This window comes from Schistosoma mansoni, chromosome 1 (genome assembly GCF_000237925.1).
Source record: "Schistosoma mansoni strain Puerto Rico chromosome 1, complete genome".
NCBI classification, from domain to species: Eukaryota; Metazoa; Platyhelminthes; class Trematoda; order Strigeidida; family Schistosomatidae; genus Schistosoma; species Schistosoma mansoni.
The window spans coordinates 53,957,999-53,973,275 of record NC_031495.1 but is presented as its reverse complement, the minus strand read 5'-3'; the positions used below and the strand labels follow the sequence as shown (position 1 = coordinate 53,973,275).

General features: G+C 32.7%; 1 protein-coding gene across 1 annotated transcript in view; it reads right to left on the bottom strand.

Annotated features, from left to right (window-relative positions):
* Positions 1-13,329, bottom strand: part of Smp_127190 (hypothetical protein) — a gene marked incomplete at both ends in the record, with an annotated part of 61,121 nt that extends 47,792 nt beyond the window's left edge. The window contains one exon of the mRNA XM_018794862.1: positions 13,313-13,329. Within this exon, the coding sequence (XP_018649232.1) occupies positions 13,313-13,329 (17 nt within the window). The remainder of the gene's footprint in view (positions 1-13,312) is intronic.
* Positions 13,330-15,277: the final 1,948 nt, after the last annotated feature.

The window sequence follows — 15,277 nt, the reverse complement described above, 5'->3', positions numbered from 1 at the left end:
TTTTTAGCTGCATTTGACTTATTTATACGTGGTAAACTCTCTGAATCAGTCAAAGAATGTTTATCACAGAGTAATTTGGGTGGTTCTTTAACAGAATGTCTTAATTCATATGGTAAATTAATTAATTCAACAACATTAATTGGTGTTGATACTGGGGGTTGAGCTTCATGTGTTCCAGCAAATAAACTTGCTAGTGTTGTTGGTTCCGGATTGTCAATTGATGAACCATCCAAATTCTTAATAAATTCACAAAATGCTAATGCTTCTTCCTTGACTGATGGGTACTGTTAAGTTGAGAAAAAAACAGAATTAATAATATCCTGTAAAAAGAACACCCTAAAATGAAACAATCCTTAAATAAATTAATAGCGAAAACTGAGAGCCAAATACCAGGATATTCTCATGAATTGTTATGATTTATTAACTGGATCACTTCTGTTAAGTCCATCCTATTCAATCATTTAAAGTTAAAGAATATCATCTACTGAGAAGTCTTTTTAGTAGTTCAGATTGGTTAGTGTTTTAACAACCGCGAGCCCTAAGATTCCTATTTATGTTTTGAGACCTTTATTAACAACATGAAACAAGTAGCTGAAAACCCATAACTTAATATGGAAACCATTTTTACATAATATGAAGCATTGAAAACATTAATGAATGAAGTGAATGTATCTCATTTCGTATATTTTAAATTTTGAACTCACACAGTAATTTCACCTATGAGATGTTTTATCTCTTTATGAGAAATATACATAAAATCAGTTTGATAGTGAAAATAATCATAGGTACTTTCTACAATCCTTTAGATTTAATATTACTATCAACGATTTCAGATTTTATAGTTGAGATCATGAGTCAATTGAAGCTAGACCACCATGAAAAACCTGGAAGCACTGGACGGCCGTTTCGTCCTATTATGGGACTCCTCAGCAGGGCGCATCCACGATCTCACACTCGCGAGATTCGAACCTTGGACCTACCAGTCTTTTTTAATCATTTTTACAATTATATACTTATAATGGATTTTCAATTTTACTGAAATGACAAATAACCATTTTATTAACTGGTTTAGATCTAATTATAATTTGTAGTTTCTTTTTATCTGTACATATTCATATCTATAAATACTGAAAATGTTCATACTGTACAACTGACATAAGAAATTAATACAAATAGACTAATTAACTTTATAATTTGTCTACAAACAAAAACTTATTTGCTTCTCATTCCTAAATATACCCAGAAGTTATAATGGTAATTATATATATATATATATATATATATATATATATATATATATATACATGGGGGTGAACAATTTATGTAATCATGATACCCCGAGAAATTGTTAAACACAGGAAGTATAAACAATCACTTTCAAAATACAATTCTTTTTTCTAAAAAAAAATTTAACCGCCAAACATACATATTAACAGAAATAGAATTTTTAGGAAAAAAAGACACCATCTACTTATGTAAGTGATTAATAATATTATTCAGGCAATGGAAAAAATTATTATTATTATTACTATTATTATTATTATTGTATAACAGGAGTATAGAGTCAGCCTCTTTCTTGTAATTCAATAGATTTTTACTTGATAGTTTCCTTGTAGGTGTGTATACATTTGAATAGCTTATTCAACCCGCTTTAACAACGTCAATGTTTGTGTATACATTTTTTTGTCTGTTTTCCATTTTTTGAAAAAAATATAGAAATATTCAGTCATTTCTGATTGGCTTCTTTTGATAGTATTTTTATTTTAATATTTATTTCTTACCTTTTTTACACTGATCATACATTACCGCAACAGTGTGAAAGTAACATTTTCAATGTTAATATATGTTAAAATGCTTTTTCTTTTTCTCTATCAGTGATGTTTTAATTATGTCACTAACGTTACTAATAACAACGGCAGAAGGTAAATGTAACAAAAATACAAAAAAATATTTACAAGAAAAATTTCTGACAGTGAGACACGTTTGTTTTGAGAAAGGACTAGTAGTCAATAAATGTCGGTTTAACTGGTAAACTGAGAGATTTTTGGTTACATATATAGTTAATGCTACATTTATCAGAGATGAAACATGGATGATAAGCGTAAAGTTATATCTTTTATTACATGTAATTTCTTCAGATCTGTATCTTTTATTGACATATTATGCAATAAAAAAACTTCCTATGTATTATATCCAATTTATCCTTGTACTGTTAGGTAGATATGATATAATAATAACTATATTCCATACTTTGATGCTTGCTCATAATAATTGATCTTATGGTGAACAACATACTGGAAAGTTAATAACAAACTGTCTCGTCATCAATATAATGTACAAAAGAGTTTCTTTGAATGAATTAATTTTGGGAGTGATTCGAATTTATACAGTCCATTTGAATATTGACAGGTTGATAGAAGGTTAATAAAAACACTATCATTTATTGCGAAAGAATCTATATCGGTTAGGTTTTTGGTTTGTTTGCAATACTCCTCTTTAATGACTAATCCCTAATGTATATACCACACGCTAGGCGATAACTGATACCAATATTTGTCCATTACTGTATTCAGTGAGTGAGAAAACGGTGTTTACCATAAATGATATGACTGTTTTGGATATAATTAAAGGAAATATGAACTTGAACTGATAATTCACAAATCAACAATACATGCAGTTGTCTATCTATAGATTTTACCAAGTTGCATAGTTATCAGAATACATTTACAGCCTTATATCTGCGAAGAACAATTATCTAACAAAAATACATTTTTAATAGTTGAGATCATGAATCAATTGAAGCTAGACCACCATGGAAAACCTAGAAGTATGATCTCAACTATAAAAAATTACAATAATATCCACAAAACCACCTCTGATATTAAAAATAAATTTCTTTATAGACATTATAAAAACAACTTTAAATTTCAATAGAAAAGTGGTTAAATGACTTTTATTGACTGGTTTAACGACAGAAAAATCTGTCCAGTCAGATTTATTATACAGCGCAGCAATATAACTTAAACTTGGAATAGAACAATGTTCTACCTCCTTGAATAATTATCTAAAATGTTAATTACTAACTTTCCTGTTGTATATTCATAAGAAAGTTCAAAGTCTTCATACATAGTAAATAAACAAAATCACAAAAATTATCATTAAATAACACCATAACACTATATCGAGGCGATACGCACAGTATGCACATATGCCATTAAGAGACTAACTAGTTGCAGTCCTAAACATCAATGGGAAGATTCAAACAAACAATACTAAATGAATAATGATTATTGTCTGTTGTTTTTTAGTTTATATAAGAAAACCAGTGAATTAAATCTTAATCCTATCCCGTGACTAAAATCACATTCAACTCATAAATATTAATCATCATAAAGATGACAACAGAAGGGAGTTAATTAAATCACATAGTGAAATAGATAACTGAAAAATTATCATAGTTAAAATCATGAGTCAGTTGAAGCTAAACCACCATGCAAAACCTGGAAGCACTGGATGGCCGTTTCGTCCTATCGTGGAACTCATCTGCAGTGTGCACCCACGATCTCGCCTCACGAGATTCGAACCCAGGACTTGTCAGTTTCGCGCGTGAGCGCTTAATCTCTAGACCACTGAGTCGGCCGTCATCCAACAGTGTTATTGTCTAACTTCAATCAATCCACGAAGTTGAGCAACCTAACACCAATGTCTTCAGTGAGTTGATATCTCACAACAGACCTGATTGAACTCCACTGGTCACTGCTTCTCACTAGAACTCCTGGATGTACTTCTCGAAGTCAGTCAACTATGAAAGTACTAAATCTCCACAAAACCCCTTCTGAAAAAATTTATATTTATTATTTATTATACAATAAGTGGTGACGTGTGATAAATACATATTTTTATTTTGTTCTCTTGTATCACTTGGGATGAACAAATGCGATCAATTAAAGTGTATATTACTTGTCAGAAACTAATAAGTTACTCGATATTCACTTTAATTCAACATGATATATTGGTTTGTTGTGTCTATAGGCATTTTCAATTATTTCATTCTCTGTTATAACACAACTGAAGCAGTTATATGGGTACTATTAAGTAAACTATTTATTTATATAAACTAGAGAATCATGCAATAAGTTAGTCTTTGTTAAATCAACGATATATAATAGAAAATATCAATTTAGGAAAGTCTTATCAATTAAAAAAGGAACATTAATTCTACGGGAATGACTGAGTTGCATAACATTCGTTTTAGTTTAGATTAAAGTGTATACACTACAAAAGAATTGACGGATTCAATTCAATAACAATATCATTTAGTTTGGATTCAAAAATGATACATAAGCTTGAAGGTAAAGCATGTTATCAAGAAATGGTTTTTTTTCATACGCTAATAAAAATTTAATTCAATTACAGTACTGAAGCAAATTTAGTGGCGACAAGCGTTTGAACTAAGGTTATTTATAAATATTGTAATTGACTGCCTTTAGCAAGAGGTGTATGTAATTTTCTTATCATTTTTATTATATTCTATAGTATAATGATGAAAATAGTTGCTGAAGTGTATTTTAACAAACGTCTAAATTTTCTTCCTACAACTACTCATTTGGTATAGAGTTTATTTCAATTGACTCATGATTTCAACTATATAAAATTACTAAAATCTCCACAAAACCTCCTCTGATAATGATCACATGCTCACTAGTGACTGGCTCCATGAGGTATTTCCTGAAGTTCTAGTGAGAAGCAGTAACCAGTAGAGTTCAACCAGATCTGTTGGGAGATATCAACTCATTGAAGACATTGGTGAAATGGTTGCTCAAATTCGTGGATTGCTTGAAGTTAGACATTAACACCATTGGATCCCGGGCGCAGTGGTTTAGTGGTAAAGCGCTCGTGCGCGAGACTGATAGGTTCTGGGTTCGAATCTCGCGAGGCGAGACTATGGATGCGCACTGTTGAATAGTCCCACAATAGGACGAAACGACCGTCCAGTGCTTACAGGTTTTGCATGGTGCTCTAGCTTCAATTGACTCATGATTTAAACCATGTAAAATTACTAAAATCTACACAAAACCCCCTCTGATAATCATCCGATTTAATTATTTCTTATCTTAAAGAATGAAAATGATCAATGTTAGCTGTATATCAACAGAAAATTAATTCAGACAAATTTCAGCTTAATGTTCTCTACACCATAAATTCAAAAGATAACTATTTAGTCGAATACCATTCTGTTATAGCATTAGTCGGTATAATTTAACAACCTTAAGCGTGAAATATCGTATCAAATTAAAACAATAATCTTTATCAATTTAGTAGATTTAAAATAATAAAACTTTTTTAACGGTAATTGCATTCGTTTAATAATAATTTATTTATTATTATTAAAATCAGTGAAGCATTAAATTATGCCTAATTTTATACGTCATCCAGTTGTATTTTTAGACCTAACAAACAAATAAAGAGTCAAAGGTTTTTTTCCTCGTTTTGTAGTCTTGCGGTACCTTTGTAAATTTTTCATTTTGAAGGGTGGATGACCTGACTAAATTTTTTTTTCTTCTAAAAAAAGGGGAGAAAAAGTGAGGGAGTACCCTTCTAGAACAAGAAAAAAAACAAATAAGTTGAGCACTTATTTAGATTGAATGAAAAGAGAAATTCATGGAGTACAGAACGAATTATTCGAAATTATGTTACTAAACAATGAACAACACTTTTGTAATAAAAATGTAAAATAATTACTGGATTTGTTATTGTTATATTTTTTGACCTGAGTGCCCCGTTTATGTATAATGTGACGATACCACCAATTAGAGAGCGGTGAACTATCGATCGGACCAATGACACACAAAACCCGTACGAGCAGTCAAGAGTACTTATCGGTCCTGTTTTCTACCTAGCCCAGACATTTAAGTCCAGAACACCAATAACAGCCTCTGAAATATAAATCATTTATTTCAAGCATACTGGGTTTATATACCAATCGAAGAGATCACATCGTACCATAAAATAGAAAATAACATTTGTACAAGATTCAGCCCAAAGTGGCTGTGAATGTGCGAGACAGTAATCAATAGACAGGGCATAACTCAAGAATGGTGAGTCATATAATATTAGTTCATGGGTCAAAATAAAGCTTATAACAGCAGGGACACCAATATGAATAGTTTAGTTAGTTAACAATTATACAATAAATATATATGTATCATATTGGTCCATAAATAGTCCTTAAAAGTTACCATTCATAATTCTCTTCGGGATATAACAGTTATGATAACATTAAACCATATGAACCTTGATTGAAATGGTATTATAATAACATTTTATATTTTTTTTGCAATTCCGATCTGGCCTCATATGCATCAATCACAAATAGATAAATAACCTCTGAGCCAAATAAAAAAAAACGTAGTTTTGGTGTGTTTGCGTAAGGTTGTCATCTTCAATGAGACTTTTGTTTTAAATACATTAATTAATCCTTCTAAGGGTCCGTATAATTTCTCCTCATAAGTTTAACATATAAATCTGACAATTAGCATTGTAGACTTAATTCACTTACTTTATTGTTTTTAAGTTCTCTTTATTTACTATCAAACAGACAGAGTGATATACAGAGCAACCATATCTATAATGTTTATAGTAACAAAAGAGTGTTTTTTTATACATGTTGATCATGTCTACTTATTATGACATTCAAAAGTAGTGTAAATAGCGGTTGATTAAGAAATCACTGAAAAATTTTAGTTGTCCATACGAAATACTAATGACCTTACGTGTTTATTGTTAGCCAAAAACTAGGGTATTCTAAGCATAGAATCACATCATTAAATGATTGTTAAAACAAAAATAAACTTAATTAAAATCTTTACCCATTGTTCTCATTTATTATTACAAAGACTAGAGTAGTTCTAAAATCTTAATTTCATATTTGTAACTAAAAGAAACAATAAAAAGGGAATAATAATTAAGGGAGAAGAAGAGAATGAAAAAGTGAATTGAAGGAATAATATCTCATAAAAATAATTTCAGGAAATTGGTGCAAACCGGATGTAGAAACTTGTTTTAGTAAATATAAACAAAAGAGAATTGTTATAGTACGAAAAACTTTTCTTGGTAATGTGTATACACAGTCAATCATGCAAATTGCATAAATCAAATAGATCACTATATCAACAGAATGAATATGACTATTTATTAAGAAGTAGATTTCTTATTCTTGAAAACACTAATTTTAAATGGAGTATTAACTAGTACAACATTGGACTTTGACAAGATAGTGTTAATGACCTTCATTTTAAGAATAAATGTCTGGAATAATAACTATAAAGAGGTTTAGTGGATTTCTCATTTCAGTCCAACTTTAATAAACCTATTAACAACCGCTTTAAATAGCATTCACACAATGATCTGTGATTTGAAGATAACTATAAATCGAGGTGACTTTTAAAATGTAACACTACTAGCATAGCGAAAGCCGGTCAAATAGAGTTACAGTTAGCTGTCGCAACGAATAGACTGAATTCTACATTTGTAACTATTCAAATGTCACTACTAATCACTGTGAAGAAAAATTACGTATAAAGAGTGGTATTTCCCCATAAGTTATATATTCTTCAAAGTCTAAGGTTGAGTTATATCTTAGTCGTTAGGGGCTGGATAGGGAGTATTGAAGGCGTAATAGTGTAGACTGCTTGGGGTAACTTTTGCTAACATAGTGCACAGAAGGTTATAATAAGCGTCTTGTGAAATAATCATTTGAATTCTACTCTTGGCTGTTTAGTAAATTTTGTTTATTTACTAATCATCAAAATGAAGTTTTTTGTGCCTACTTACAATTATCTTATAAAAAATTAGTTCCAAGAAAAAGAATTTCAGGGGAATGTGAATAAAATTTCAAAAATTACACTGTATTGATGATGTAATCATATAAACGCTTTTCGAAAAGATTCCAATAATGAGATCTGTAGAGAACTAATTAACTTGAAGGAACTATTCCAGAATGTTATAAAAAGCAAATTAAAAGTATACAGAGTATTTAAGCGTTATTTATTTCGTATATGATATTCTTAATCAGTTGTTGTCACCTATTTTCCCCGTACTGTGTCAATCACAAGTAATTCTGCTGTGTTCAGTAATAGTGATATTTTATTAACTCTAATAAAACAGGACTTTGTTCTTCTTTAGAATAGACTCGAATCACCCTAATTTCATGTTTATTTTTTTTATTTTTAAGAAAAAAGAGATAAATACATAATTGGTTAGATGATTTTTCTTAAACAGAATACAAGATTATAGAAACTTAATCTGTGGTTTAGCGTAATAGTTCATCAACTGATTAAGATAAATATGATTATATTAATTGTCTTCAGAAGAGTACAGTATAGTTCCGTGTAACCATAACACACCAGTCAACAAATAATTGTAGACTAATCTATCCATTTAGAAAGAGTTATTTGCTAACAGATTTCTGTTTTGATGGCTCATTTTTGACATCATTGGATAACTCTATTTCAGGTTTATTCAATCCCTTTTGCTTTCAGTAGATCAGAGCCTTCAAGTAGCATTCATCAGTCCAAGTGAACATCCAAGTGGTCAAGTATTTTCCATATATTTATTTAATATTTATCAATAAACTGTCGTAGGCTTCTTTCTGTTCATCAAAGTTAACTGATTTTTCGAGGTTGTTTTCCATAATAATCACACTATTAACAGCTAATTCTATAAGGACTCTCCTATAGTACTTTGTTTCTGTAATTTTGATGCATATTTTCCATGCTTGTTTACATAAATTCAGTGCATAACGAACATTATCGCACGAAAGTGTTTAGGTTATATAACAAAATGAAAATTTGGACAATAATCAATCTTTATTGAGTTTAAATCTGTCAGACAGGTACGATCATGTTTTTCACTTAGTATGATTTATGTTCAATATTTCTTTTATTTTAATTTAGTGTTACAACTACTCAGTGTAATATTTGTTTATCTCTAGAGCGATAGTATTGATTTTGTTTAAGTGTAACCTTTACTTAGTACAAAATTCTCTCTAATTTAGTATGAACTATGTCTAGTATGAGATGGAAAAAATATTTTTATAGTCATTCTATTTATTTAAGCAAAGATGGATATTGGCTAGCAGTGGAATCCAGGACGCGCGTTTCATCCTATTTAAGACTTGTCAGCTGGATGTACCTGCATCTCAGAGTTGATGTTCACTCTGTGACTCGAACCCAGTACCTTTCGCTTCAAACACCGTCGCGTTATCCAAATAGAACAAAACGCGCGTCCTGGATTCCACTGCTAGTCACTATCCATCTTTCCTTAGAATGCTTATAACTTAAGGCAATATCAAGGCAGTTCGCACAGGATGCACATATACCAACAGGAGTCTGATCAATTGCAGTCCTAAATAACAATAGGAAGATACAAGCAAACAACACCAAGTGAATTTATTGTATTTCTTTTTCCAATATTTTTTAACCAATAATCAAATTTTTGTAAGATCAATAATATAAATGAATGTGTTATTCAAAATGACTATTATAGTTTTGAAGGATCAATAAAATCCGTATTTTCTATCAGTTTTTGTCTACTTTCTTTGAATCATTCTCAATCTAAGTTATTCTCTTATTCTAAATTTTCAATAATCTCTGATAATTGCAACTTAATTATTATTATTTAAACACATAAATATTGGTACAAGGAAGCACCAGATATATATGCGCCACACAAATCTCATTTGATTTGTGTGAGGGCTGTGATAATGCCCAGGTGCCCAAACCCAAGCAGGTAGTTTTCTTAGGAGGCCACACCCCGAGTCTTTGACCTAAAGGTCTAACCCACAAGGCAGTGGAGCATCGTAAGGAGATGCAGTCCCATGGTAGCCGGTGACCAACGATTGGTTCATACGCCATTCGTTCCCTCAGGACACTGGAGCCCATGTGCACCATTGGTTTCGAATCAGGGTTTTCCAACTCCCCTAGGTGGACCAGCGGTGTCCACCAACCCGGTTAAAGCGCCGGACATTCGCTTTTCGTCCTCTCAATTTCGTAAACAACACCCCCGGCACGAGAAGGCAATGAGTAGAACTTCGCTGGCAGAGGCTACATACGCGTGGCCATGTGAGAGCATTTGGAGAGTGAGAGCTGACTCTCCCTACTCTCGGTCATACCAGGGCATTTGGGGGCAACATAATTGTTATAATTTTCTGAAGAATTAAATACATCACTTTCATATAGATTTCATTAAAAGTTTAAAGAAATCTTATAATTTATCAGTCATAAGAAGTTGAATACGTTCATCCAAAACGTGGCATCAGTGCTTGAAGTCACCAACTTCTAGTCTGAGACATGTTGGTAGATGCAGACTACCTGGTTGGGGTCCGCGTGACTATAGTAACCAATAGTTGGAGACTCTAGGTGACATTGCTCAGAATCGACCACAATGGCGTAGGTGTATACACCATTTATCTTCCCTTAAACCTTGAGATTAAAATTGCTTCATATACGTCTTCCTTCCTATACTATATCCTTATATACAACCTTTCTCTTATATATTACCACCACTAAATTAACTATTTCTATGAATCCGGTGTTCATCTTGTTGTGCTAACGAGGTATGGCAACTTGGACAGATGTATATATGTGCCTGATCCTACGTTGTAGCTGACTGACTGAATGAATACGTTCATTATCAATTTGAACATTATTTCTAACATTAACTTACACAAGATGTAGATTATTAAAATTAGCTAAAATATAAAGAATCAAAAACAAACAAACTTGTATCTACCCTTAGAATTAATTTATTAGAAATTTTGGTACTAAATTTTTGACATTATTTAAATAATTCAAATTAAGTAGTTAATTATATTAATAATAATGTCTCATTTTATGTCAATTAAAAATCTGTATAAGTTTTTGTTTTCTAATCCTATCCCCCCTAATCAACTAATTATTAAAATACAATAAATATATAACAAAGAATAAGATCATATCATTACATAAGGATCAATAGAAATGTTTAAAAAGTTCCTAATCATATTGGATACAGAAACCACAGAGAGGGAGAGAGAAAGAGAGAGAAGAAAAAAAAAAAGAAACGTAGGAAGTACGATTAAATGGTTCCATTATTAATCATGCAATATTTATTTCTAATTTAATAATAACTAAAATCTAGAATAAAGACAATTGGAATCATTTTCTAAAAATCTTTTATTAGTTATGCAAATTGATTCTTTTAAATAGTACATACATAACTTTTAACAGAAGAAAAATTCTTAACCCATAACATATAAAATGATTTTATCATCTTAGATTTCAGAATTTAAACTGAACACTACGGATGTACTATAAGGATGTTGTTTTCAACAAAAGGAAATTGTTGGGGAGACCTAGAATATTTCTCGGAAAACGCCCAAAGGGGCCGCGAAAACGTCAGGAAACATTTTATCCAATCAGTGTTGAGAAGAAGTATCTCAGATACAATCTAGTGGCTGATCATATGTCAAGCCCATATAAGTTATTCTAGCTTCTGGATAGACCAACTTATTCATTCTTCTCAAACCACATTTTGCCTTTGTCAATTATTCGCTTATTAACCTTGGCTATTTTTATATGATCGTACGTGTGTTAATTACTCACTCTATTCATTGCGTGTCTGTAATTTATTTTTGTCTGAATATAAATATTGAGTAACGCTTGATTAAATTGGGTTGGGTCGCTCGCCTTCTCCACTGTGTGTCATTTCGTTTCGCTTCGTTTCTTTAATCGTCTGTCTGCATCAACGATTGTATGAAATACATGCAATCGAAATCTATTCTCATATTTAACTTATTTAATTCCGTTGTTCACTGATGCAATTTAACTTGATGATTATATATGAGGGTATATGAGATGTATATTTTAATGGTAAACATTCACAAGACCCAAATGGAGTTAGATAAAGGGCCACTAAAGTGGCGAGTCCATCGATAACATCATCATCCGATATAATTGGCGTCAAAATATAGGATCCCTAAGTCATATAGAAAGTGAAGAGCTACGCGTCACATTTCTGATTGCATGATTACCTATCCTGTTACTATGTTCAGTAGGGTTCCAGAACCTTTCGGAAGCCCAAGGACATCTGATGTGTTACAAACACCCTCAATTTTCTGTATATATATATATATATACTGACCTTGGAGTAAAGTGTCCTTTCCATATTTCACGCCTTTTCTCCCGTGTTCAGGTTGTCGTTCACATTTTTCCTGTGGTTATTAGAAGAGCTTGGGGAACTGATTCAAACAGTCAGAAGATTCATCAGAAATGCAGTTAAAAATGTACGGACCATTTAATTAGTCAATGTGGAAAGTTGTTTTGCTTAAGACATAAAAATGCGGAGAACACATTTAGAGGTGGAATAAACATACATATACCCCAAACTCTTGTTGCTTGGCATATATTATTGTGTAAGAAACTTGCATCATGAAACATTAGACCACGTTAAACGATAGAGTTCATTCCTCTTGGACTCAAAGTTGTTTGAATGATTTGATACTTTGACATATTTGTAGCTTAGTGCTGACTCAAATGGGCAATTTCAGATGATCCTCAGTAGTAAAACTGATAAAATAAAACATCAGATGCTCAAAAAATATTTTATTTCATACATAACTTAAAGGGGAACTGGTGAGTATCACAAAGATATTAGTTAAAATGCACTGGAAGATCAAATCGTTGGTTATTGGTAGCTTTTAAAATGTTTAGTATTTTAATACAATTACAATTAAAGTTAATTTAAACTATGATAAGACGTTGTACTGTCTCGAAGTCATGTGGTATGTGCTACTGATGTTGACATATATAAGTAGTATGTACCACCGGTCGAACGTTGAATAGACGCTTAAGAAGATCGAAGAAAAGAGAACAGAGAGTGATTGGTATAGAAATGAAGGAACAATAAAGTCTGAAACAATTGGTCTACATTCTGCAAATAAAGTATTTACTGTACGGTTCTCAGATTTTACTGAAAGATTCGGTTGTCCCCATTTGCATATCCTCGTTCACTACAATCTCCCTTTTTTCTCTAAAATCTAATTCAATAGACTTCTTTTGTTGAGTACAAATCTTATTTACCTATGTTCAAGTGAGTTTCAACATTGAACTTATTACGACTGAAAATATGTTCATCAAAAATCACATAAGATTGGTTTTTTTATTTCAGAAAACGTGCATATCTATATTCGTGTCATAATTAAATATGAAAGATACTTCGTCTTACATCAATATACTTAATACGACACAATAAACTATAACTTTTAAAAACTTACCATAACGCTTTTTCCATTCTGATATTGAATAAAAAGCTCTATTGTTTTTAGTAAGATTGGGTACCAGTTGATAAACATCAAAATTTTGAAGTGAATAATCACAGGTTTAACCTCATTTGAAAAATTATCTTCATCAATATACTACTATTAGCATCAGCCTAAGAAAAACTCTAAGACTTGAATTTATTTGAGAAGTTTGAATACTGTAAATCCATGTTATGTAAGTCATAGACTTTTCCTAATAAACAGTCATACAATACTAAGTACTGATACCAACCTTCAGAAGAGATGATCAACTAATTAACTAGAATTTTTAAATTAATTACCATGTAAATCAATACTAGGTTTCAGATGAAAATTCTAATCGGCTATTAAGTTAATTACATAACTATGAATGAAATGGTTAGCGTTTTCTTAGCGAGTTGATTTTCTACGGGATGGGGTCGCTAACCCCATGCCCAACCCTCCTCCTTTACCAGGGCTTGGGACCGGCAGTAACCCCCAGAGGAGCTACAGGCGGAGACCAGTGAAAAGCAAGGAAGGCAAAGTAATCACCGACATTGAAGAACAACGAAACAGGTGGGTAGAGCACTTCAAAGAACTCTTGAATCAACCAGCTCCACTGAACCCACCCAACATCGAAGCAGCACCCACGGACCTCCTAATCGATGTTGGCCCACCAACAATTGAACAGATCAGCATGGCCATTAGATAAATCAAGAGCGGCAAAGCAGCGGGACCAGACAACATTCCAGAAGAGGCACTGAAAGCAGATGTAGAAGCAACTGCCAAGATACTCCACATCCTCTTCAGTAAGATTTGGGATGAAGAACAAGTACCAATAGACTGGAAAGAAGGACTTCTGATCAAGATACCAAAGAAAGGCGATCTCAGCAAGTGCGACAACTACAGGGGCATCACTCTTCTCTCAATACCAGCAAAAGTCTTCAACAGAGTATTGTTAAACAGGATGAAGGATTCCGTGGACGCCCAACTTCGAGAACAACAAGCTGGATTTCGTAAAGATAGATCGTGCACAGATCAAATCGCAACTCTACGCATCATTGTGGAACAATCAATCGAATGGAATTCATCACTGTACATCAACTTCATCGACTACGAGAAGGCATTTGATAGCGTGGACAGGACAACACTATGGAGGCTTCTTCGACACTACGGCGTGCCTGAGAAGATAGTCAATATCATACGGAACTCCTATGATGGACTAAACTGCCAAATCGTCCACGGAGGACAACTCACCGACTCGTTTGAAGTAAAGACCGGTGTTAGACAAGGTTGCTTACTCTCACCCTTTCTCTTTCTCCTGGTGATCGACTGGATCATGAAGACGTCAACATCTGGAGGAAATCACGGGATACAGTGGACAGGCAGGATGCAGCCGGACGATTTAGACTTCGCGGATGATCTGGCTCTTCTATCACAAACGCAACAACAAATGCAGGAGAAAACGACCAGTGTAGCAGCAGCCTCAGCAGCAGTAGGTCTCAATATAAACAAAGAGAAAAGCAAGACTCTCCGATACAATACAATTTGCACCAACCAAATTACACTTGACGGAGAAGCTTTGGAGGATGTGAAAACTTTTACATATCTGGGCAGCATCATTGATGAACATGGTGGATTAGATGCAGATGTGAGGGCGCGGATCGGCAAAGCAAGAGCAGCATACCTACAACTGAAAAACATCTGAAGCTCAAAACAATTGTCAACCAACACCAAGGTTAGAATTTTCAATACAAATGTCAAGACAGTTCTACTGTATGGGGCGGAGACGTGGAGAACTACGAAAGCTATCATCCAGAAGTTACAGGTGTTTATTAACAGTTATCTACGCAAGATACTTCGGATCAGATGGCCAGACACTATCAGCAACAAGTTACTGTGGGAGACAACAAGCCAGATTCCAGCAGAGGAAGAAATCAGGAAGAAGAGCTGGAAGTGGAT